Source organism: Chinchilla lanigera, unplaced genomic scaffold (genome assembly GCF_000276665.1).
Source record: "Chinchilla lanigera isolate Chin_1 unplaced genomic scaffold, ChiLan1.0 scaffold00096, whole genome shotgun sequence".
In the NCBI taxonomy this organism is placed as follows: domain Eukaryota; kingdom Metazoa; phylum Chordata; class Mammalia; order Rodentia; family Chinchillidae; genus Chinchilla; species Chinchilla lanigera.
Window position 1 is genome coordinate 3,657,557 of NW_004955497.1, and position 26,111 is coordinate 3,683,667.

The 26,111-nt window shown below is 40.3% G+C and overlaps 1 protein-coding gene across 1 annotated transcript in view; it reads left to right on the forward strand.

Annotated features, from left to right (window-relative positions):
* Window positions 1-26,111, forward strand: part of Sgcg (sarcoglycan, gamma (35kDa dystrophin-associated glycoprotein)) — a gene marked incomplete in the record, with an annotated part of 110,740 nt that overhangs the window by 65,516 nt on the left and 19,113 nt on the right. Inside the window, 2 exon segments of the mRNA XM_005406371.2 lie at window positions 11,827-11,946; window positions 25,089-25,161. Of these exon segments, the coding sequence (XP_005406428.2) occupies window positions 11,827-11,946; window positions 25,089-25,161 (193 nt within the window).

The window sequence follows — 26,111 nt, forward strand, 5'->3', positions numbered from 1 at the left end:
CTGTGCAGATATACCATGATTATCCAACCTCTCACCCGTGAATGCAGCCATCTAGATTATTCTTAATTTTCTGTGATTATGAAGATTGCACAAAGTATAAGCACTATGTATCTTATTTTACTGGTAGTGTATGTTCAAGATAGATTTCTAGAAGTGGGATGTTAACATGTTCATCCTTAGTTGTGTCAGATTTTGCCAAATTTCCCCCTAGACTACTACAGTAGCTGCAGACCTCTTCTACCAGCAATAAAGGAAGATGCATGCCTCTCAGTAGCCTCACCAGCAAAATGTCTTCTCATTTAAGTTATTTCCAATCTGATAAATGAGAAATGGAATTTCATTGCTTTCATTTTCATTTTCTAATGAAGAGTGATGTTGAATGTTTTCATAAGTTGAGAAACCTTTTTTTTTTGTCTTTGCTGTGAACTTTGTATTTATGACTCTACATTTTGCTCTCAGCTTTGTCATCTGCCACATCTCAATGGCTCAGAGCCCCCTGTCTGTTCATGATCTTAGCTCCCTGCTTGTAGTACAATCACAAATAGCCTCTCCCAGTTTTCCAGCTGCTGTCTAGCTATCAGATATTTTAATGCTTCCATTTTTGTTTGGGTGTACTCAGGTTTCCAGTCTTTCTTTAACTGCTCTGGATTTTGAGTCATGGTTTGGAAGATCTTTGCTACACCAAGATTAAAAAGGAATTGACCCACATTTTCTTCTGGTGTTTATGTGGTTTTGTTTTCTTGTGCTTAGATCCCTAACACATGTGAACTTTATTTTTGTATTTTGTATGAGACATGGATATAATTTTAGCTTTGCCAAATGGTTACCCAGTTGTCTCAACACTAATTTATTTTAAATTAGTAACTTTAAACAAGTAATTTGAGATGCCAACATGTTCATATACTGCCTTGCCATATGCTTTTGGCTTTAATCATGGATTTTCTATTCTATTCCACTGGTTTGTTTATCTGTCCTTCAGTAGCGTAATCTCCTAAACTATAGGTACTTCACGATGTGTTTTGATCTCTAACAGGCTGATCTCCCTTGTCTTTTTTTGTTCATGCTATTTGTACACATTTATTTTTCTATAGTATCAGTTTACTAATAAATAGTTTGTTGGCCTTATTACTGAAACATATTAAATTTACAAATTAAATGCAGAAGGAATAATGTATTACAATGTTGAGTTGCCCTATCCAAGAACATGAGATGTCTTTCAATTTATTCAAGTGACTTTTAGAAATATGTCCAATTTTTCCTCAGATATATTTTACACATATCTTATTCAACAAATTTCTAAATTTTCAGTCAGCTTTGTTATTGTTGCAAATGATATTTTTGTTATGTTTTTTAACTTTTGTTTGTATGTATGAAAGTTATTATGGGATATTCATGTTTTGTCCTATTTTGCTGAATGTGTTCTGTTTTGTTTTTAGGGCTGAGTTATTATCAGTCTTTGGGGTTTGGCAGATGTATTATACCATCTACCAGTTCAGTAGAGATAGTTTTAGTTCTTTGTTCAATTGTATGCCTTGAGGTGATTATGATAGTTGTGTGTAATGATCCCTCTAGGACCATATTAGTTCTCCCTCCTATAATGAAACACCTGACAGGGGTATTTGGGCGTGCAGTTCTGCAGGTTCCAGCTGCCATCAGCAGCCCTGTTGTTGTGGGTTTCTGAGGAGTACTGTATATCATGGTGGGAGTGCATGATGAGGGGAGCATTTGAACCTTGACCTGGGAAACTGGGACCAAAAGGCTGGGTTCCCACAGTTCCCTTCACAGGCTGCTCAAATGCCCCAAGACTACCCACCAGCCCCTTTCCTAAACTTCCACAGCACCTCATGACCCCACTGCCCCAGGAACCAGAACTTTATTATGGACCCATGGGGGACACTCCGCATCCAGCTACGACAAGCACATGCTGAGTAGCGGTGGACACTGCAGATAGCCTTGTCTATTCCCAAGCACAGTGGCAATGATTTTACTCTTTCTGCATTAAGTAAGGCATTGGCTTTAGGGTTAATGTGCATACATACATTCCTCAATGCTTATATTCTTGAATTATTTGATCAAACATGTGCATTGAATTTTGCCAAAGACTTTTCCAACACCAGTGAGTTGATATAATTTATTTTATTAGACGTGCTAATGCCCTGTTATGGTTTTAATCACTCCCTTATATAAACTGGTCCTTGGCTGCCTCAGCTGTGACATTCTTTTGTCTTCAGAGCACCGTGCTCAACAACATAGCCCTTACACAGCCCGGTCCCCAGCAGTCAATGGTGCCCCCTCTGGTCCATTAAGGTTATAACTGGATATGGACTCAAATAGTTCTTCCAAAGTCAGCTTGCCAGCTTCCTACATCAGTAGAGCAGTGGTTTCAAATACCTTGAAGCATGGTGGCCATCCCAACACTAACTAAGAGGGAGAAGGGCTTAGTTATATCTGTCAGTCCTAAGGCTGGGGCATGAGTCAAAGCCCCTTGGATCTGTTTAAGTGCTTTTTCCTGGTCAGCTTGCCAGAGAAAAGGCTCCTGTTCTCCTTGCTTTGTGGCTTTGCAAAGGGGCTTGGCCAATAATGAGAAACTTGGAATCCAGATGTGACAATCCCATTGTCCTCAGAAAGTCTCTTAGTTGATGTTGGGTGGTTGGGATTGGGAGTGCATAGACAGCTTGTTTCCATTCTATGCCAGGTGATGTTCCCCTTGTGTCACTCTGAAGCCTAAACATCTGACCTCTTATGGGCAAGGTTGTGCCTTTTTGTTGGATATCTTACATCCTTCCCTGCAGAGTAAATGTAGGAGGGCTTTGGTTCCCTGGTAGCAGTCCTCTCAGGTTGGGGCTGCCAAAAGGGGGTCATCTACATATTGTAGCAAGATGCACACCCTGGTGTGATGAAAGCTTTGAGATCAGTAGCTAGCACCTCTTCAAACATCATAGGGGAGTTTTTGAATCCTTGGAGAAGCCTAGTCCAGGTTAGCTGTTTCTTTATGCCTGTGACAGGATCTTGCCATTAAAATGTACAGATGAGCTGGCTAAGTGATGCAAGGTGCAGACAGAAAAAGCATCCTTTAATTCTAAGCAGGGAGACCAGGCAGAACTTGCTGGAATGAGTCCTACCGGTGTCTATGGATTTGGCATTTTTGGGTGAATAGCCTCAGTAGCCTGATTGATAGCATGCTAATCCTGTACTGTCCTATGTACACTGGTCCCAGGCTTATGTACTAGTAAAAGTGGGGATTTCCAGGAGGACTCACATCTAGTTAGGATTCCATTATCTAAAAGCCATTTCAAATGTCCTTGAGTGTCTTGTATGGCTTCCTGGAGGGGAGGGTGTTGGTGAATTCTAACTGGAGTTACCCTTGGCTTTATTTCCATTATCACTGGTGCTTGATACATAGCCAGCTCCAGGGGGAAGGGGCATCGTCAGCCCATACCCTGAGAATCTTATGCTCCAGCCCAAGTAGCTTACCTATTTCTGGCTTTTTATTGGTTCCTTACTGTTTTGTCTTAACCCCTATAGCTACTGGTGAAGTAGGTTCCCCTTTGTCTCTCATGCTGAGCACATTTTAGGCATAAGGGTTTTTCAGTGTGCTGCCAGACAGGATTGAAGCCATGCAGGCTGAGTTTGAACCACATTCTGTCACAAGCCCATGTTCGGACACTGTTCTGGATGTCCTTGCGGCTGTCCTCCATTTCCAGTTACCACTCAGTACAACCTTCCGGTCATCCCATCTACTGTCCCCTTGGCAGGCCACCCTGCATTAAAAGACAGCCAATCAGTTTCATAAAGAGTCCTCAGCCTCTGGGTATTAATTTTACTCCAAATTCCTCCATATAACCTTTCTTAAAATTTGCTAGCTTACCTTCTGATGGGGTGGGTTTTGACCTGTATGTAGTAAGCCTTTCAGTCTTGTCTTCATGTCTCTTTTTGTCTCTCTCATTTACTAGGAATGGTCTACAATAAACTTGGCTACAGCTACTTGGATTTTAAAATGTCTTTTTCGTGGCTTTTTCTCTCAGATAGTTACTTTGTAAATTTGACTATCAACAGACCTCTAAAAAAAAAAAAAAAAAAAAAAACCTTGAAATAGTGTTCTTATCTTAAACCAACAGAAAGCACAGAAAAGATCAAGTTAACCCTGTAAATGCAATTCAAGAATTTGAAACGCACAAGAAATTCTTTAAACACTCCAATTAATCTACTCAAATTTGAAAACAAAAGTACATTTGCCAATTAGTTAAAACTGATTGTTTGATTTTCCTATAAAATCTCTTTAGGCCCAATAAGACTTTCAGCACCAGGCTGGAGTTGCCCTTTGCACTGTCTCACTTTCCACTCACTTTGAAATGAAAAGAAGAACCCTGCTTTGTCCCTCTAACCTCAGCAGGTGCAGATGGGCCTAAGTCTCTCACCCTTGTGCTTTCATTCCATTAGCCAGATCAGCCAGCAGCCCAGGTAACCTCATCTTCACATACTTCACCTTGCTCACTCACACACAATTATATATTTTTCACAGACTCACACACTTTGTCCTGCCCACACACACACACATTCATAAACCTCCCCTTTCCCCAGTGGTTTTCATGTGGGTGCCAGATTCCCAAGCCTCTCCCAGTACAGACGATTCCTGCAGTTCTGACACTCCCTGCTCAGAGCAGACCAGTCCTGCCTGTGAGTCTTCCTCCTTGCTGTGGGCCACTCCTGCATTTCCTACTTGGGGTGTGGGTTTTGCTAGACTCCCTTCAAGTCTGGCTACTCATACACCTCTTTGCAAGCTGCTGTCATTGCAGACCTGTAATGAAAGTTATTAGAGAGCAATTCTCACCAGCACTGAATGCCAACATTCTACCTGCAATTGTAGGTTTCATCTGATTTAGTCCAACCATGAGCCCCTCTCACAGAGGGCCACTCACACATCCATAGCACCCTTATAAGCCAGTTCTCATTTCAGTCCACTCCTGCATAGGATACTGGTGCAGTCTGACTTTAGTCTGGGTCAGATTACTAGGTACTTCCCTTCTGTCCTAATAGGACAGGTTTTCCTCCTTGGGCCCATTTACCTTATCACGGTCCTATTGAATGCTGTTCTGGAGTTGTCCTGTCCCTCCTTAAGTTCTATTTGTGCTGGTAGGGAAGGGAAAGCTCCTGGTGTGTGAGAGTTCTTTCTCTGAGCTAAGCTCTACTCCATGGCACCAGAGGCAGGTCCTCCCCAGCTCACAAGTTGCCACCCACAGGCAAAAGGAGGCAGCAAGCTGGTCATCTCCAGTCCCTTTGTGGTCACCAGAATATGTTGTGGAATTTCCACGAAACTGAGAGAAGATGAGGAATTACAGGAGGGCTTTACTAGTGCACAACCCAGCCACTAGAAATGCTTCAAAAGAGATTGGCCCTTTAACCCAGGACAGGTCCCCTTTTATATAACTTGTGACAGCAAGCAAGTATAGATACAGAAGAAGCAAAACAAAGGCAGTTAGTCATCCTAGCAGATAACCCTGTCTTAGCTTTGAAAGTAGAACACGTCTCAGGATGTGTGCATCTCAGGATGTTAGGATGCTGTGGAGCTTGTTTATAACCCCACTTGTTAGTTTTATTGGTGATGGTTCCCAGTATAGCCCCCTAAGGGAGGGGATTCCCATGAGAGAACTGCTCGAAGTGTCTTACCAGTGAGAAAGTCACAGGACCTGGTGAGAAAGCACAAGTCTGCGTTCCTGAGGGAGGAGTTGCCCCAAGAGTTGCTTTCCTGGAGTTGGGAAGATTTTACACAGGAAGAGAGGAGCTTCGTTTCTCTCTGAGTTCAGCTTTACTAGTACATTACTTTCTTTGCTTTTCTTTTTGTACCAGGAGTTGAACTCAGGACCTTGTGTTTGCCAGGCAGGCCCTCGAGCCACTGAGCTGTATCCCCACATAGTAGTACAATACTTCCTTAATGTAGTACTGGATTCTGTTTCTTTGTGATCCTATTTAGAATTTTTGCACTCACAACTAATGGTTAATGGTTTTTGTGTGTGTGTGTGCTTTTCTTTTTCTTGTTTAGGTTTTAGTGTTCGAATTGCTTCTTAAAGTACTTTTGACACTCTGGATTTTTTCTTTTGATAAGAATACTGGGGACTGAATCCAGAGCCCTGCACTGAGCTGCATCCTGAGCCCTTTATTAAGTTTTTGAGACGGGGTCTCACTAAATCACTAAATTGCACAGTCTGAGTTTGAACTTATGATCCTCCTGCCTCATCCTCCCAGAGTGCTGGGGTTACAGTTGTGCACCATCACACTCAGCTACACTGGAATTATTTACAGAGTACTGAGACAGTCTAGTCTTTGTAAATGTATTAGAATTCCCTTGTGACATCATCTGTGCCTCATGGGTTTTTTTGCAAGAAAGCTCTTAAATAAATCTCATTTTCTCTTTGAATATAGATCTGTTTAAAATTTCTAACTCAATGAGGTTAATTTAAACAGTCTCTATTTCCTTCTCCTCTAGGTTTTAAAAGTTTTCTTATTTAGTTTTATTTTCTTTATTTTTAATTTTGAGATAGGGTCTTCCCAAATCACTAAGTTATACAGGCTGAACTAGAACAAGTGGTCCTCTTGCCTCAGTCTCCCAGAATACTAGAATTACAAGTGTGCTGCCACACCTGAATATATCTGGTCTTTTGTACAGTTTTATCCCCTGTTAATGTCTTCTTTTCTCTTCATTATGTCCTTCTCTGGGTTCATTTTGTTGTTCTTTCTTTGGGTTTTTGAATTAGGGACATAGTGCCTACTATGTAGTACAATGTATTGCAAAATACTGTGTCTTCAATGTCACTATGTTATTTAATTCTGTACTTTCTGTTTGTAGTTCACCCAGAAGTTAATTAATAAGAGACTTTTACATGGTTGAGCAGGTGGGTCTTTTTGTCCCTGTTTTTGTCAGCAAATTCTAGTTCACTGCATTACACTCGGGGATTCTTCCTGATTCATGAAAGTTGCTGATATTTTGTTTGTGACCTAATACGCTACTGCCTTCTGTAATTTTGTCATGGGCACTGCTTTTTATCAGGGCCTCCAGTTCCACAGATGTCCTTTAGAGCTGGCCATTGTGTTTTCAGATCTACCTTATTTTGTACTCCACTTGGTCTTAGGCTAGAAGTGGTGTTGAGTCTAGCGTTACCAATGTCTTCTGCCTATGCGTCCTCACAGCGTTACTTTTTGCTTCACAAATATGGTTCCTGCGATATTTGGGAGATAAATGTTGACATTAGTGCTGTGGATTGTGATTTAGCATTAGAAGTGTCCTTTTGTCATGTTTAATGCTTTTGACTTGAATTCCACTTTGTGTGATACCACAATTTCCATCCCAGCTCTAGTCTGCATCCATTCCCTGCAATGCTTTCGCCTGTCCCTCCCCTGACGCTCGCTAGCACTGCTCCTCTGTCTTCCATGTGGGTTTCTTGGAGAGCTTTGTTCCCATGAAGCCTGCAATGGAGCAGGGGGTGGAGTAGGAGGTTGAGCAGCCCCAGAACTTGGTCATTTTCTTCTTCGACTCAGTTATTTTGCAATTTCTCTTGAAGCACAGCTGAGGGTGCACTTTGCATAGACTTTTTATAACTATGAAATCTATTCCACATACTTCCGGGAAGAAGCTTTGGGAGGTTGATTATTGCATGGCCACCACAGTTTTCAGCTACCCAGAAATCCATCAGTTTCCAATTCAATAAAAACATCTTCATAACATTATTTTAATGGTTATGTACTATTTCAAGGAGTATGTATAATAATCTGAATAAGCAATATTCAAATATTAGACACAGCTTTTTCCATTCAGCTAATGCCACAATTGTTAATTCCATCTACTTTTACAGACTTAGCAGATATTCAATAAATATTTGTTGAGTAGATGAACAGAGGAAGGAGTAAAAGTTTTGCAGGATGGGATGGGCTGAGACACTAGTCTAAACTTGGAGTAGGCTCCAAAGGATGAGATGGGACAAGGTGGCTCACTGGGGTGGTCTGAGCTCAGGGACAGGACTGAGCCAAAGTCTTAAGGAATGTGTTTGGTCATAGAGAGGACTATGAAGAAGAAACAAATCCCAGCCTTGGGAGCTGAGACAGAAGGCAGAACTTCACCAAAACAGAGCAAGAATAATGCAAAGGAGTTCTTCTAACTGAGCCACTGGGAACAGGCTCAGAGCCTTTGCCCAGTCACTCCAAGCCCTTGACCTCATGGTGCGTGGGTAGAATTATTCTTGTAGAGAATGGTGTCAGGATGTACAGATGTTAAGAATAAATCACATCAAGTAAAAAACGTTAAAGTTTTCCTATTTCCATACTCACACCACACACACACACACACACACACACACACACACACACACACACAGCGTTGTTGAACCAAAGATCTCAAAGTGGTAAGAAAAAGCTTAGAAGTATGTACTAATAGGCTGGCTAAGATATATAAAGTGAAAACAAGAGATTGCTTTAACTTTTACCATGATTGTTTGTAAAGGTAAGTTTCCAAATGGCAGAAAATTGAATAAAAGTTATCATTTTTCACCATTTTTGGAAAGTTGTTTTAATTTTTGTTTATGATTATCAGAGGCATTTATGGAAAAGTACCTAAGTTTTTCTTATGGCCCCTCTGGCTTTTTCTATTCAAGGAGTTGTCAAAGCTGGTATATTTTATTTTATTTTATTTTATTTTATTTTATTTTATTTTAACATTGGAAAGGGTCATGAATTGTCAGGGTTATACAGTGAAACTAAATAAAGAAAGATTACACCAAAAAGTAGTACAGCAAACTTTACCATAGTTTTGTCCAGTCCTTCCTTTACAAAACCATATCTGTAGAGGCAGAATACATATTTCCTTTTTGTAAAAAACTTTTGTTTTCAAATGCTATTATCTGAAATTAAAGATGTAATGAGAAAAAAAATTGCTAATGAAGCATATTGTAGGTAAGAAAGAATTTGATGACATTTTCACTAGAAAAACCCTTCACCATCTTCACAAATTTAATTAATCAGATCATAAAACCATTAAATTTCCCTTTTTTCTGCAAATCCTTCATTAAAAGTGATATTGTCCTAAATATTGTTGAAAATAGTTATTTTCCTAGCAACAATGTAGAATATTTATTTCTTAAAGGCCTCTGCTGCAAAACATAATTACTTGCTAAACTCTAATCAATGTCCAGTGAGATTACAAAAATTGGCAGACTACTAGGAAAAGTTAAAAGATTAACTGCAATCATTGTAGGCTTGTTATCACTTGAAAAACAGTGCAATTTCCTCAGAGATGGAAATCATTTAAACTGAAATGAAAATGGAACGCAATGCACCTATGTGCCCTCCTCAGGCTCCTCCCCCTGCAGTGCCCCGCCCTTTCCTCAGGGAACCCTGGGCTCCCTCTGCAGGTCATCTGGGCATAGGCCCCCCTGGTGCTGTCCTCCTTTCAGAGGACAGACCATGCATTCTTCGCTGTGACTCCTATCAAATGCAGTCCCTGCTCTTCCCCAGCACTTACCTAACTGTCCTGAAACTAGGTTTACCTGCTTTTCTCTCTAGTGAACCATGAACTCCTGCAAGCTGTGAGCTAGCACAGAATCTTGTGCATAAAAATATGCAATAATTTGTGTGGATGGAAGAGACTAATTTTCTTGTGTTTTCTTTGAGTAAGTGTTCATATTACTTTATTATTTGTACGTAGGATGCAAATAGACTAGTTTGGTGAATATTTCATCCGTGTACATGAAATAATTGTTACAGAAAAAATCAGCCACTTAAGAATAAGCTTAACTTCTTTTTTTTTTCTTTTTTTTTTTTTTTGCTACCGGAAATCAAACTCGGGACCTTGTGCTTGCGAGGCAGGTACTTATGCCGCTGAGCTACACCCCTGGCCCAAGCTTGACCTCTTCAACAAACCTTCTATATGATCTGGCAAACAAACCTACAGTCAACAAAAGAGTGAACTAATTACTGAGAAATAATTTGTTCTTTCCTCGATTTGACAGATATCATTGTATTCTTGATTCAAAGCAAATCAAGATTTATTCAGTAAATATTTAAGATATGTTAGGGACCAAGGAATAAGAAACAGTGGTATAGTGGTACAGTGGAAAGAAACAGAAAATACATACAATTATCAAAAAATAAAGCCAGGCCTTCTTAAAGGAAAAGAAATTGGGAAAATGAACTGAAGTTCCTAACTCCCTCTCTCACCAAAACTATTTATTTGTGTGTTTAAGAATCACTGGGGAGTTTTGAAGTATAAATTACTAAAATTGCATAAGAATACTTCAGATACCAAGTCCAACATTGATTAAAACATTAATTAAAAAGCTTTATTTCTTCCAGGTACCAATACTTTTGATGAGTACTATAAGAGACATCAGGGGTACACATACAAAGATTCTAAGATATGACCCATTTTCTCAAGTACATAGGGCTAGGATATTTTTTGTTTGTTTGTTTGTTTTCATTTGTTTGTTTTTCATTTTTCTTCCGGTACCGGGAATTGAACTCATGACTTTGCGCTTGCCAGGCAGGCGTTTTGCCGCTGAGCTAAATCCCCAGCCCCTAGGGCTAGGATAAAGTGGGAAAATCTTAGTTGCTTTATCAAATGAGAAAGTTGTGATTGAGAAGCGTACATTTATGTTATTGCCTGGGTTGGAAAGTTTAGAAGAACAAAGAGAAATGGAGAAACACATAAAGATGAAGGATTGGGGTCGGTTGACAACTGGGTGAAACAGCAAGAGTGGTAACAAACTGAACATGATGTCGTACATGTCAGAGGGCACAGTGCTCCCATTTCCTGGCATAAGGCAGACGCAAATTGATCACGTGCAGAGTAAATTAACACGTTGGAAAGCGTTGGGTCTAGAGCTCAGGTGAAGGGACCGCATCTGGAGGCAAAAAGGCAATAGAAAGAAAGCATGAAGAAGATAAACACGTGTCATGGACAAAGCCAAGGAACTAGAGTGCCCTTGGTGATGCCTGCATTGCCCATGGGAGGGAAGTGAGGCTCTGTTCTGGGTGTACTAGCAGAAGACAGAGGCTCTGATTCATCTTCTAGGCGAACTTGGACCACTCAAAGGAGCTATTTGGAAGCTGGTTTTCACAAACCTCACATTTCCTCATGCAAACTTCTCAGTTGCTTAATACACAAAAGAATACAAATTTAATTATGAGTAGAATGATTATAAAGACATTTCTCATCTAACAGCCAAGCTACATTCCTGCACAACTTGGTTGTTAAATGATTTGTTTGCTAAGTGAAGAATTGTATATAATACATACATTACAATATTCAGAACAAAGAATGATCAAAGAAAACTCCAACTGATCACTTCACTTTTATGTGCATAGCTCTTACTTGCAGCAAATTGCAGTACTGTCCTGTACAGTATAATCAGCAAAAGTTACAGTACTGTAGTGTAGAAGAAGCCACCATCACGCTGCACTGCTGCTCATAAATCTGAGCAGCTCGTCATAAGTCCGAACAGCACACCTTGGTTGTAAGTCTGAACAGTTGTTAAACATGTAGGTCATTAAACAAGGAATGTCTGCATTATTTTCATCAAACTTTTAAAATATGAAAAAATTAACTTTTAAATAATGTATTCTTGCATCTGTTTAATGAAGATTAGCACATTTGCAAAATTAATTTTAATTATAGATGTAAATTTTAAACATTCAAAGATTAATCAGTGATTCAGTAAAGCTATTGGTAACAAGTCATAAGTGTTCAGTTACTAGATGACAGAGCATGTGTGAAAATAGCCATTTTAACCACACTGCTTATGGTGAACACTTTGCAATAAACTATTTTAACTGATTCTTTAGGTCCCAAAATGGTGGAGGTCCAGAGTCAGCAGTTTCAGATCAACTCAAAAGATGGCAAGCCGCTGTTCACCGTCGATGACAAGGAAGTTGCAGTTGGCACAGATAAGCTTCGAGTAACTGGTAGGTATCAATCAAAATTCTTTTCATACTCTTCTAGAAGGAGGAAATCTTCCTTGCATGTCTTCACCCACTCTTTTCTTCTACCATACTGGTACCCTTTATCTCTTTCCAATTGGTGTAATACTAAGCATTATCATATAGTCTTCTACTTTCTCTGTAACTCAAGTATCTAATTTTTTTTATTCCAAGTGTACTGAGCATGTGTATTCTCTGTATTTCTACAAAAACAAAAACAAAACATAACTTGTTCAGCTAAAAGTGGAACAGACTTCTTGTAGCATGGCCTTTTAGGACTAAAAACAAATTTTAGAGGAAAATATCTTGGAACATTTTCTAAATTCATTTGCTGAACTTCTGTAAAGGCATAGTTTTTTAATATAGCCCAGCATTTTTTAACACTATTCTGAAAAACAATAGCAACATTGCTCACTCATACAATATCACTCCCAAATAAAACAGTTTCCTGGCCCAGGAATTAAAAAGTAAACTCAACCCTAATACAAAGTTTTGTGTATTATATATATGCAGCAGGTAATTACATATGTATATATATGTATATATATATATAAATATGTAATTCTTTAAAAACAAAAAACTATAAAAACCATAATCTAATGTTGCAGCTTGCTCTAAGGCAGTGTCCCTGGGTTTCTAACTAAAGTGAAGGCCCTAGGAAATCTAATTATATGAATTGATCATGCTTAATAAATAAACGACCAAGAGACTCAAGTGCCTCTGTCAGCAGAAACCCACTGGTGCACAGGAGTGGCCTCCTCTGTCTTAGGACAGTTCAACCTAATTCTTAGACTTTACAGTGGTGCATTCAGTAGAAACCATACGTGGAAGTAAGTTCAAATTTTGATCTTTTTTCTGGATTCAGGATGATGATCCCACCCTTTCCTGTGCTGCTGGGTGGGAGGGAGAACCTCCGTCTCCAGTTACTTCCCAGAAAATCATTGCCACTCTACAGTATGCTGAGCTGCTGAGGTCAGATGGTCAGCAGCTGAGGTACATCAAACGCACTTCCACTTTGGATGTTTTCAGCTGAGGCTGGGTTTATTGGGACACAAGCCCTCATGAGTCAGGGAACATCTGTCAAGGAAATAAGGACTTCATTGATCTAGATTCTAATTGTGCTTCAATGACAGCTGCATGGCCTCTCGCAAGTTGCTTGGTCTCCTTAGGTATTTCCTCAGTTTTAAGAATATATTGATGAAGTATACTCTACTGTCATTGCCAGATTAATACATTAGTGTTAATACATTGTATTACACTAATACATTAGTGTATGTGAAGGACATTATAGTTTTTGGTAAAGTATTGCCTTGCAATGTAATAAAATTTGTAAGACAAACAATCTAAACAACTTTGTTTCTACAAGAGAATCAGTAAGTGAACTTTCTCCTCCTGGCCCAGGCCTCCATTCGGGCTATTGCATCACTGATAGAACAGATGAGAAGAGCAACTGTGTTATCCATCACCTGCATGCAGGCATCAGAACCACCTGCATGTCTTATTGTATTATATTCCCATCTACTGCCTTCCTCTTCAGATCTGATTCAGCAGGTCTGAATTGGATCTTAGGAATCTATCAAATTCCCAGGAAATGCTGGTGTTTCACACTTTGAGAAGCAGAGCCCTACACTAGTTTGACCAGAATCAACAGGAGCAACATGTAAACCTTCTCTCTAGGAGTTACACTCAAGTTATCCTTCTATAAAACAAATCATAGCCTTCTCTTTTATAAGTTTTTTGTTGTTGCTGTTCTAAAGCACAGGATTCCCCTAATGTCCCCCTCCTCTCCAGCAAAGTTAACTAAAATAAATGTACCCTCCACCTCAAAAGACTGTTCTTTACTTGTCCTTGTGCCATTGGAATAATATAAAGTTCTTGTTGCCATGGCAACCACAAATGGTTTAGGATCAGACTTCACCTCTTCTCAGTTTTTCTTTTTTCTTTTCTTTAAGAGCAGAACATATTTATTGCAGGAAAGACTGTTTCTGTCCGAGTGAGAGACAGAAGGGGACCCGAGCAGGTTGCCAAGGAACCTGCCTTTCCTAGGGATTTTGATAGAGCACAGCGATGAGGTGAGAAGAGTCCAAGGTGGGAAACATGGGAACTCACAAGGTGGGCTGAGGTGGGACAAAACTATGGTCAGCCAGTAAGAGTACCAGTATAACTGTTCAGGTGAAATTGATTAAATCAGGATCAAATGGGGAACTGAGTCATGTAACAAGCAGACACGAATGCAGAACAGGGGCTTTTCCTGTAAGGGCTCGAGTAAGTGACTCTTCCTGGCTTTTTCAAGGTGATTGATACCTATTTAGAATTTCAATCTCTGATGTCAGAGATCCCCTAGGCAGGGATGTGGGTACATTTGTTTAATCTTTTGTCTTGAGGTCTGGCCCACGAGGGAAGTATCTGCCTCTCCCACAGTTGCAAGGTATCTTGTCTTCCACATTGACTCCTTCAGAGGCCTGGCCCTGTCTGACATCCTATATTTCCATCTAACTCAGCTGCCTACAACATTCCGCCCTCCAAAGAAGCATCCTGAAGTGCCTTGAGGGAATAATGGGCGATGACTGCTCTGGCTTCTTCAGGCTGAAGGGGTTGTAGTTGTTGATCAGCAGTCAGAGACACCTCCAGAGAGTCATCTTGGGTAGGCGTGTAGCTTTAAGTTTGGAGGAGACAAAGCCAAAGAAATAATTAAGAATGCAGGAGCCAAATAATAAGGTCAACAGAATAATTGTGAATACAGGCAACAAAGATTTCCACCAGGTGAAGCCAATAATGCTTCCCATAAAAGATAAGGATAAGGTCTAGGAAGTCTCTGAGGCTGACATGTTATTGATCTGTTATGTAATATCCTGACCAGTTATTGAGATATTAGCAGAAGGATCAGGAATGTACACACAACATTTAGTTTTCATAATTGTACAAGTACTTTCTTTACTAAAGTATCAAGTGAGCTAACTGAAGCAAAAGCTATCTTTTGTAGCTCTTTTTAACTATCTGGGGCTGACTGGGTAACAAATATGTCTTTAAGCAAAATCTGTCCTTCTATTGAATCCGGTGCTATGGACATATGTTTTACCAGTGCCTCTAGTAAATGTTCTAAGAAAGCAGAGGGGTTTTCATCTTTTTCCTGATAAATAGGTGAAAATTTAAAAATAACGAGAAGGCCTGGTTTTTATCCTCCTTAGACCTTCAGGAATACACACTTGAAAATGTCTCCTGCTCCAATCTCCTCTCTGGCTGTTAGGTCAGCAGAGATCTTGGGTAGGGACTGCTTGGGCTCCAGCAGGAACTGGTTGTTCCCCTGGCCATCCATCTTCTGGTTGTTTAAAATTAAAACTACGATATTTATTCCCAAATGTAATAGCAGCTTATAATGCTGCTTGTCTCTCATTAGAAACCATGTTTGATTTCAGACTAATATTATATCTTTCCAGCCTAGCCTATAGGTCTGAGTAAATCCTCTAAAGACATCAGTGTATTTATCAGGGTCATCTAAAAATTTTCTCAAGATCTAACTTTCTCTGTTTTCTCTGTTTTCAGAAAACAGAGAAAAAAAAGCACATGAACTCTGGAAGTTTTAAATTGTCCATTTACTTCTTATAAAGGATACTGTCCTTGAGGAGGTGGTCAAACTCTGCTAAGGATGGGTATAGCCCTGTAAAGGCCTGGATGACAGCCGGTCTAGAAGCCCCATGCTCTGGACTAGAAGGGGAAGTAGGGGAAAACTTAGATTCAGTAATGGTGGGTGAGGCTTTGATTAAGACTGTCTTGACCTCAGGCTCCAAAGATTGGGGAGGAGCAGCCTCAGGCTCTGGGATAGTAAATGCCTCACAAGCCTCAGGGGTCTGCTTTCCCTGTGGCTCACATCTACATTCTGAAACTAAATAAAGACTATTTCTTAATGCAAAGAAAATCTGAACATAAGGCATTTCTGATCATTTTCCTGCTTTTTTACAGTACCTTTCTAGCTGTAAAATGGCATCCTAATGAATACTTTTGGCTCTAGCAGGTAGGTAGGCCATACGAATGTGCAGAAAAATATTAAACAGCTCTTTTTTAATGCGTAAGGGTCAAACATTTTTGAGTGCTTAATGTTGCCCTCCAAAGGAGTAAGACACTTTGACTGTGACTCAAAAAGGAATAGCTGGGGCATCCCCTCCTTATTTCTAATTGATTTTTGTACCCTCAAGGCATCCCTCGGGTGGATTCCACTCCAGGGCAGGTGGATCCCATCTGGAGGGAGCAGAGGACAAAATCCGACCAGCCTATCCACCCTCGAACTGGCACGTGATTTTACCTCCCTGAAAGCTCATGAGCTGTGTGCTTACTCCTGTTGGACATTTACAAGCATAAATTGCAGTTGGTCTGGTGACAGCAATGTCTAAAGAAGGAAATATAACTTTGTAATAAACTATTGCTTTTTAGCTTTTTGGAAGAGGATATATAAAATGTAGTTAGAGCAATTCTCAGGCTACAAAGGTGTCACCTCCAGAGACAGGTAGAACTAATAACTGACTGGAGGCATTTTTCCCAGTGCACTAGGGCAAAGAAGTCTCCAGACGCTTGTTTTCTCCATTCCAGTCACTTAGGCAACCTTTCCTAGCAACAGGACAAGACTATGTTTTATTTAAATTTTTGAAGCTCTCAGGTTAAACTTGTATTTATCACCTACCAATCACATTTTACATGTTGGCAAAGGCACATTACTTAAGGCTGACTAAAATCTTTCTTACACTTAGCATAAATAAGGCACAAATGTAAATCATTCCTCTGTTAGCTGCTGTGAGATGTAAATTGTTGCAAGCTGCCTCAGCCTAATTTCTAAAGGGAGGGGTAGTTAAGTGGTTCTACTGAAAAGCTTAGGAAAAAATTTCTAGTTTACTAGCAGAGAGAGAAAGATAAATATGATAGATAAGTGGAGATTTTTCTGTGGTAAGAACAAGTTTCCACTGAGAAACCTTTGGGTATCCGCCAGAGAGTAGCCCTGGCCATGACCCCTCAGTTCTTCTGTTTCTACTGGCCCACACGCCCAAAGATCAGTCTGCAGGAAGGAACCCAGCTCTCTCTCTGGTCAACATTCCATCAGCCACTGGCTTCATTGGGGATTCATCAAAGAGATGCTGGGGAAACCTGCCCTCAGAGTGGCAGCTGCTCTAAGAGCATTTAACTAGCTGGCAGAGAAACCACTGTTTGTCAAAGTTCTACAAGGGATAGTTAAAAGCCTGAACAAGATAATCTAGCACTTTATAAGTTTGCAGTAAAGGTTTTAAAGTCCACAACTTATTATCAAAGTATTTTTTCTACACATAAATGATAAGTAGACCCTAGGAGAAGAGGAAAGGTTGGATATCCTCCCTTAGACTAAACATGTTTTGGGCCCATAACTGTGCTGCTTTCAGAGATAACTCCTTCTGGTGTCATCCAGAAGTTGGTTCTCTCCACTGTGTCTCAGGTTCAGCCTCCCAAGGGAGACCTGCCCAGAACACTAAGCCAGGACGTGGCTTTTATGTGTGTTCTCCTGGATGGGCAAAATTTTGATGTCTCATCTGACCCAGAGATGGGGTATGTGTCCCTCCTCTAAAATGACTTCCCTGTCTTAGGCATTAGCAAACATTCATTTTCTATGGGCTTAACTTAGTAGGAATAGAGTCCTTTTTTTTTTTTTCTAATTTCACATGCCTCTAAAAGGAAAGTACAAAGTGGTAGGAAAAGATTAAGAGTAAGGCCAGAGAAAGGAAACTGAGCAGGACAGGCTTGACATTTCCTCTGTAGTGCAGAGGAGGATCAGAGCCAGTCTGTCCCAGTGAAAACTGTCCTCCAAGTTTTAGAAACAGCCACTGACCTAATGCCTTTTTCAAATGGTGGAAGGAGCCCCATGTTTTATTATATAGGCATGTATATTTTCTAAGTCTGAGCTAGATTCTACTTAAAAGACCCATTTTACAGAAGTTTATATTAAGGTCCACTAGGAGGCAGTCTAACATTACTCTAGCTAGCACTATTGTCTAAATAATGTCAAGAAAGGAATACCAATAAATTTAGTGACTAGTCCAAAAGCAACACATACAAGAGTAAAACAGAATAGAATGTCTCATTAAAAATCATAATCTTCTAACCTTTCCATGTTTTAACTTAGATTTATCAACATTTTAACAAAACTACATAAGAGACAAAGCATAAGCAAGCATAAGTAATGGGCAAAGACATATGAAATCTTGAAGCACAAAAATTTGTTACCTCAATGAATCTCAATCCCGAGTCCATGAAATAAAAGCAAACTCTTACCTTGGTCCAGTGATCTTGGTGGAAGACCTCCAAATGATATAGCAGAAAGAAACTCCCAACCTGAAAGATATCTGAAAAGAGTTCGTGTTCTCTAAAATTGAAGAATAAATCTTAGGAACAATAGAGTCTAAGAGCAGAATATATGTATTGGCGAAAAGAAAGCTTCTGTCCAAGAGAAGGACAGAAGGGTCCTGAGTGGGTTGCCTTCTCTTGATTTCTTCAGTATGTTCCTGGTTTCCCTAAATCTTGTAATTTAAAAAAATCCAAGAAAACCCACAGTTCTACATTTTCTTGTTGTGTTTGTCCAAGGCATGAATCTCTATGCCGTCTAGTTCACTTTTCCCAAACTGAACACTGTTAACATTTGGGGTGGATAACGTCTTCCGTGTGGGGATGGAAGTTCTGTGCCCTGCTGTTTGCAGGCTGTTCAGCAGCTCCTCTCCAGTAAGTGCTATTACTACTCCCTACTACAACCGCTGTAAAAACTAAGACTGTTTCCATTCATTGCCAAAACCTCCCTGTGGGAGAGGCCAAAGTCACCCCCACTTAAGAACCACTGGCCTACGCTAAATTTATTCTTTTCTCTGGAATTTGGTAACATTTATTTAGTATTTACTGTGTGCCAGTAATTAAACTAAATATCTTTGGTTGGGGAGATGGAAACAAAGTTAATTTGTTAAATATAACCTGCTAAGGACAGTAAAAGATGTCTGGGCGAATGAATCCAGGAGCAAGCTGGACACAAGCTCTGTTTGCCAGGTACAGCAGGCAGAGAGATCAGACAGGTCAGAGAAAGTTCCGCAGGGAAAGAGCCACATAAACCAGTCTTAGAAAGAGGGGTAGAAGTTCATTAAGAAGAAAAATAAGGATCATCACCCTATGCAGAGTGTATAGTACAAACAGATATCGCAGACATTGCTAAAAATAACAAGGGTAATTTTTTTAAAAAATCAGATGGAGTTCCAATCCCAGCTGTGTGACCTTGAGTGAGCATTTTACCCCTCAGAGCTTCACACTGCTGCATCCGCTGGTCTCTCTGATTGCAGGACACTTCACAGCATGCGACAGAGCAAGGACAAATTGCTTGTTACATGAAATCACAGGTCTTGCAAAGATGGAGGGTTTCGAGAAGTCAGAAGTGGTGTAGAAATACTGGGATCGTTGGCAAAGCTACTAACGAGAGAAGACCAAGAAAGTTAGAACTCGGCAGCCCCCGAAGCAATGGGCATCAGCTGTGAGCTGGACATGACAGGCACTTCACGCAGTGCTAACCCTGGGTGACTGACGTAACCCTGGGGTGATGACCAAGGATGCACTCAGGGCAGCTACTATCACCAGTGACTCTGCTCCTTAAGGTGCAAGCTCCTCCCCTGTGAGTGGATGTGGAAAAGTCTCCCACTGAGCTATGTTATTTGCATGGCAAAAGGGAGATAATCAAGGTGGCCTAATCTAGCCAGGCAGCCCCTACGTGCCTGGAGCAGAAGGGAAAGTCAGGGATTCAAGGGCAGGGATTCTCTGCTCTGTTGCTCAGGAAGACGGAGGGGCTCTGTGACCAGGAGTGTGGGGGCCTTAAGATCCCAGAGCTGAATTCTGCTAACACTGAAATGGACTGGGAAGCTGCGTCTTACCAGGAGCCTCCAGGTGAGATCTTGAGCTTGAAACCCAGACAAGCCCCCTGGATAGGGCTTGGGACCTGCAGGACTGTGAGCTAAGAAATGGGGATGGTTTTAAGCAGCGAAGGTTGTCAAGATTTGTAACACAGAAATAGAAAACTAATTACAGCCATCATGCAATTCCCATGTTGGATACAATCCACTCAAAAAAAGGCTTGATTTGTTGTCTGTTCCATATAATTTCATAGTTAACAACAATTATGACTAAGTTTTGTACATACAAAATACATTGTGGTTGTTTTTATAAACTTTGACTTTTCAATGAAAGTTTGGTCCCTATTTTAAATGGATTTACTCCACACTACCTTTGGAACTTTCCAGATCAGCAAACAAGCAGTAGTTGACAGCCAGGGAGGGGAGCAATAAAAGGACAGTGGCAGCGCACTCTAGGGACTGAAAGAAAAGCAAATGCTCTGCTTTCTCCCCAAGCTCGGGGTAGAGGGGAGGATGGAGTGGCTCTTCAGTTACACTCCTGACTTGTACCAGTCCTCATCCTGACTCAGAAAAAGGAAACTATCCTTGCCATTTTGCTTGTGTTTGCTATTCAAAGCATATCTTATCAAAGCAGAGTGAGCACTGCGGAGTCAGTGTGGGGGAGGAGCGTCTCCAATGCCCTCTTCCTGGTGCCCAGAGAGACCATATTTTCAGCAGCTGGATCCCAGAAAGAGGACAGAAAGTGCCCTTGGGTTTGCCAGCGCGGACGTCATTGCTATCTCAACAAGCGCATTTTCACTGGAGTAATCGCAGGCGAGCGGTCATAGCACGATCAGAAAGGAAGGCAGTAGGGACACTGCAGAAGTTCAGCAGTGAAGAGAAACAGTTTTTCCTCATCTGAAAAGCCTGTACTGGTCAATCAATGTTCAATAAACATGTGCAGTTAACCTCAATAAATGGCTATCAATGTAGACACCAGAGCCGAATAAAGTCTCGGCATGCATTGTCCACTGTTGAAGGACTCATACTGGATTCTGGGTATTTCTTTCACTGAGGAAACCTAGAAATAGCAGCACGTTGGGAAGAATGGATCAATGTGGAGCATCCGCGACCATTCGCAAGCTCTGTCCACAACTGCTGGCTGCTGTCCCTGAGCCCCTGCGCTGCCCGCCCCGCCCCCGTTCCCGTCCATCCTGTGCGGCAGCCTCAGCACAGCTCCTCGCAGGAGCGCCATTGATCTCAGGATGGTCTGGGAGCGGAGGTGGAGGAGCGTCATCCGAACACAGCTGCGTCACGGTAGAAACAACCACACCACTTGCCGTGTCCAATCCTGAGGGCATAAGTCTTAAAGTTACTACTGTAAGGCCACACTTTCAATGTTTTGTTCTTTTTTAAATTCTAATTTCCTGTGTCAATAATGCATAGTGTATACAGGGTCATGATGATTCATAAAATATTTTATAGTGGAACTATTTTCCTACATAAAGTTTAAGTTATATAAGCTTAAGCAATACATTCTCTTTTATAATAAAAGGAATACAGTATAATACAAGGAATATGTCAACTCTATGTTGACATCATTAGTTTTTATATGTACAGCAACTACTCACCTTCTTTTATGACCATAATTAGTGATATTATGTTGTCAGGTGATTATGGCAATGTACTTATAGGCAACTCTACTTATGTCAACTCTACTTTTTATATAGTCTTAGATAGAAATATTTAAAAAGATAGCATGCACAAAGCCCTGGGTTCAATCCCCAGCCATGCAAAAAAAAAAAAAAATTTTTTTAAAAAGAAATGTAAACTTAAAGGAAGCATAGTTACACTGAAAATCAACAAGCACTTACCGAGAATCACTTTATGAAACCATTCAGAAAAATCCATGTTATTATATGCAAATAGATTCTAAGGGGTATTTACTTTGAGACTGAATGGTAATGCTATAGTTAAGATCATATATACGAACATTTACAACTTTAGAAATAGAGAAATTGCTGCTGTTGCTTCAAGATAATACATATCAGTATATGGATTTTATATCTGCCTATAAGTACATTGCCATAATCACCTGACAACATAATATCACTAATTATGGTCATAAAAGAAGGTAAGCAGTTGCTGTACATATAAAAACTAATGATTTAGATATATTTCTCTGTAAAATGGTGCTGTTGACACGCTGAATAACTTCAGCTCTTAAAGAACAAATAATTGAAGTTGTCCTCAAATAAAAATTGGTTACGTAGGGCCAAGGTGTAGTTCAATGGGAGAGCTCTGACTTAGCATATGTGAGGACCAGGTCCCATTCTCAAAAAACCCACTCTGCAGCTAGAATACACTGGAATTTTGAGCTTGGTCTTTACAAAGGTGTGTGTTTGTAGAGATAAGTGTGTTGACACTTCTTTCTTCAGTTCACTTAGCATTTTGTTTATATAAAAACAGATAAATTACACAACAGTTTATAACCCGTATTCCATCTATTTCTATTAGTTATGGGAAAATCATTAGTTTTTTACTATAGGTGTTCCTTGACTTACAGTGGAGTTATATCCTGAGAAGCCCACTGCAAGTTGGGAATATTCCAAGTTAAAATGTATTTCATACACCCATCCCACCAGAGATCATAATTTTATTTAGCTGATGTTAAACATGCTCAGAACACTTATGTTAGCCCGTATCTGGGCTAACACATCTATGTAACACATGCCTGTTTTACATATGCTATCCATAGGGTGTCCTGATGGGATGGGAGCTGCACTTCCCCATGCTGAGAGAGGATTGGACCATATATCACTAGCCCAAGAAGAGCTACACTCAAGTATTGTTTTACCAAATGCATAGTGCTTTTTCATTACCATAAATTCACGTACAATCCTATGAGGAACCATCTAAATTGAGGACCACCTGCATTTATAACACTCATCTTAGGTCTCCCACAATGAAATACTACTCAATTTCAAAAAATGCTACATAAAACTTGTCATGTAAGACTCAGCATATTTCTACTTGGCTGAATGATTGACTTCTGGTGCATTTTTCTTTACATTTTCTTCTATATTTTGCAAATCAAGAGAAGAGGGGAGAAAAAGATAAAGAAGAAATAAGTATCATGCAAATTACTGAGTTAAACTGTTTCCCACTCTGCACCAAATATAGAATGTTGTCTCTGCTTCAGACAAAATCACATACTGTACTATAAAATTTGATTGGCACAGTGTATTGTGAAAACTCCGAAGCTTACTATATCATTTAGTTTTGCTTAAGTGGTATTTTAAAGAGATGTGACTTGTTATAGGATACAGGAGGATCTGTTTCTCATTTGAATATAATTTCCATGAATTATAAATATAATTTTCATGAACCATTAACCTTCACTTATGTGTGTTCCTTTATTTTAGTTGATGATAGCATTTATGCAAATCATGCTACTAAATCTGGTTGTGACTTTAAAATTTCATTTTGTGCTGATTTGTATCTTTTATGTATGTGTCACAAGTTCTTATTTCCCGGCCAAGGGCTTGCAATGTTTCTGTCATATCCAACACTACTAAGAAAGAAGCATCTTCGTTAGTAATAGCGTCAGTAACGCCAAGGAGAGGATGGACAGGCTTTGAAAATCGTTCAGTTAGTAAGGGCTGCTGACAAGACCTTGGCCCAGGGGGATGTTCCTCAAACTAGTGTCTGTGAAACTTTCATTGGGGCAATTTTTCTTTAGTGTCAGATATCAAAACTAATACACGAGTAGTTTAGGAAGTAAACATTTTAATTGTTTCTGTATTCCCCAAAGAGGAAAGTGCGCATGGTGTGAGGAGTCCTGACATCCTTGTGGAATCAACAGAGAGACAATTCCTGAACTGCAGCTCCTGCGCCAAGCCCGGGTGGGAATAAACAGGGGTGGGGCCAAAATCAGGGGTGGAGCCTGAGATGGGCGGAGCCTGCATAAAGTCTAGGCCAGATTGGTAAATCAGGATGGGTGTATTAGACAATGCAATGCTACTTAAATTTGTGTGTATGCCCATAAATTTAAAAGAAGAAATATTTTTGAACATCACACGAACAACTAATCTGTCCTATACTGAATCCTTGTATTTCCGGTAAGCAGGACTAGTTATTCATTCAGATGCACTCATCACATTTTCCTGCCCCAAGCCCCTGTTCTTGAAATCCTTCCCACCGACCTTCCACGTTCATAAAGGTCTACTTTTAGGTTCACTCCGTCTTTACTGTAAAGTCTTCCACACTGCCTTAAAGTCATTCTCTGCGGACAACATTCAATTGTGTTGCCATTTGCTACTGGTGCATTGCTTTCCATCATATATTATTTGTTACTTTTATACAAGGAAGTCTACAGCACATAGATTTAAAATGAGGCTCTACACTCAAACTGCATCCAGTGTGTCACTTTTCTCTGTGTATTTCTGAACCCAGCTGACAGGCTGCCACTCACACAGCTAAGTTCTCAAGCAAATAAACAAGGTAGGAACACACAGGTTCCTAGAAATAAGAAGATCTATTTTAAATGTTTGGGTTTTCCAATTTTTTTCTGATGTGCCTTAAAAAAAATGGCAGAAGATACACGTTTACACATAAAATCTAAATAGTCATATTGCCTGAACTATATAGATGTACTAGACTTTCAACAGGAAGTATTCTTTTTTCAGTGTCATGACTAATATTTCTCCCTAGTTTTAAAGTAAAACAGGTAATTTGTATTTGCTTTGCAATCTTATTTTGTTGATAAGATATTGTGATCACACCAGAAAAGTAGAGAAGCAGCTGTACCCTTTTGTTCCCTGAACTGCAACATCTGCACAAATTCAGCAACAAAGTTTGAAATCTAAAGGTTGGCTGTCTCTTATCTGACATGTTAGAGACCAGAAGTGTTTCAGATTTTGCACGCTTCTTTGTGGAGGTGGGTAGTATCTACTTCTGAATAATGAATTATCTTAGGAATAGGATCCATGTCTAAAGACAGAATTCATTTATGCTTTGAATACACACTACACAAATAGCTTGCAGGTTACTCTAGGCAGTATTTAGCACACCAGCATTTTCACTACAACCTGTCACATGAGGACAAGGGTAGAATTTTGTACTTGTGGTGTCATGTCAGTCCTCAAAACGTTTCAGATTTTGGAGCACTTTGGATTTCAGATTAGAGATGCTGAGTAAATCTGGTGTCACTTATTTTACTTTTATTCCTTATAAACTTTGTTACTCTTTTAGGGCCTGAAGGGGCTCTTTTTGAACATTCAGTGGAGACACCTCTTGTCAGAGCCGACCCATTTGAAGACCTAAGGTAAGAATTTTTGGTCCAGAAGTCGATGGGGTGTGTGCGGTAGCAGTAGTCACCAGATTATTGTCATTGCATTGTTTTTATTTTCATGCCTCTTACATAAAACTACTCATTTTTTAAATCCAAAATAAGTCACAGGTCCTGCTGATTCTCTGCTCTGTCTCTGAGTTCCAGACCACTTTATTCTCCTGGCCCCATCGTCTGAGCTCAGGCTCTGAGCTGTTCCAAAAGCCTTTTCCCACCCCAGCTGATTCCTCCCCCGCCTTCCCTTCGCGCTGGCATCAGTCACTTTGCTCAGTGCAAACTGAAATGCTTTGCTCATTCCATGTCAACTGCGGGAAAAGCCTAAGCACTGCAGTGTGTGCTGCTGGCCCTGCACTGGCCGGGCTGTGACTACAGCCTGTCTTCTCTCGCGTCCTCACAGACTGCAGTGGCTGCCAGGCCCTTCCACCCCATACTTTGGCGCCAGCTGTTCCATCTGACCCACGCCCCGCGTTCCTTCTCTGCATATGAAACAAGGCAAAATCTTTGCACCTTATCCTAGGAGAGAATGGCACCCTGCATAGACTTTAAAATTTGCAAAACGCATTCTTGAAAATGTTGACATGCACGTTAGTAGAGAAAAGAGCACTATAAAACCAAGTGCACGGTAAATGCACATGTGCAAAAGGTTGGAAACCTTTGATATGATGTCTCTTTTTTATCTGTGGTAAAACATTACATACAATTCACCCTCTTCACCACTTTGATGCACAGCCTAGTGGAGGCAGGATATCACAGTATTTGTCACCACCACCACCATCCTTCTCCAGAGCGCTTTTCCTCCTTTTCACGGAAGCAGCATACTCATAAACAGCTCTTCTTTACATAAATGGAAGCATCCAGCACTTGTGCCTTTGTGACTGTGTTTCCCTTAGCCTGGTGTCCTCGACCCTTCAGCACACCTTTACATA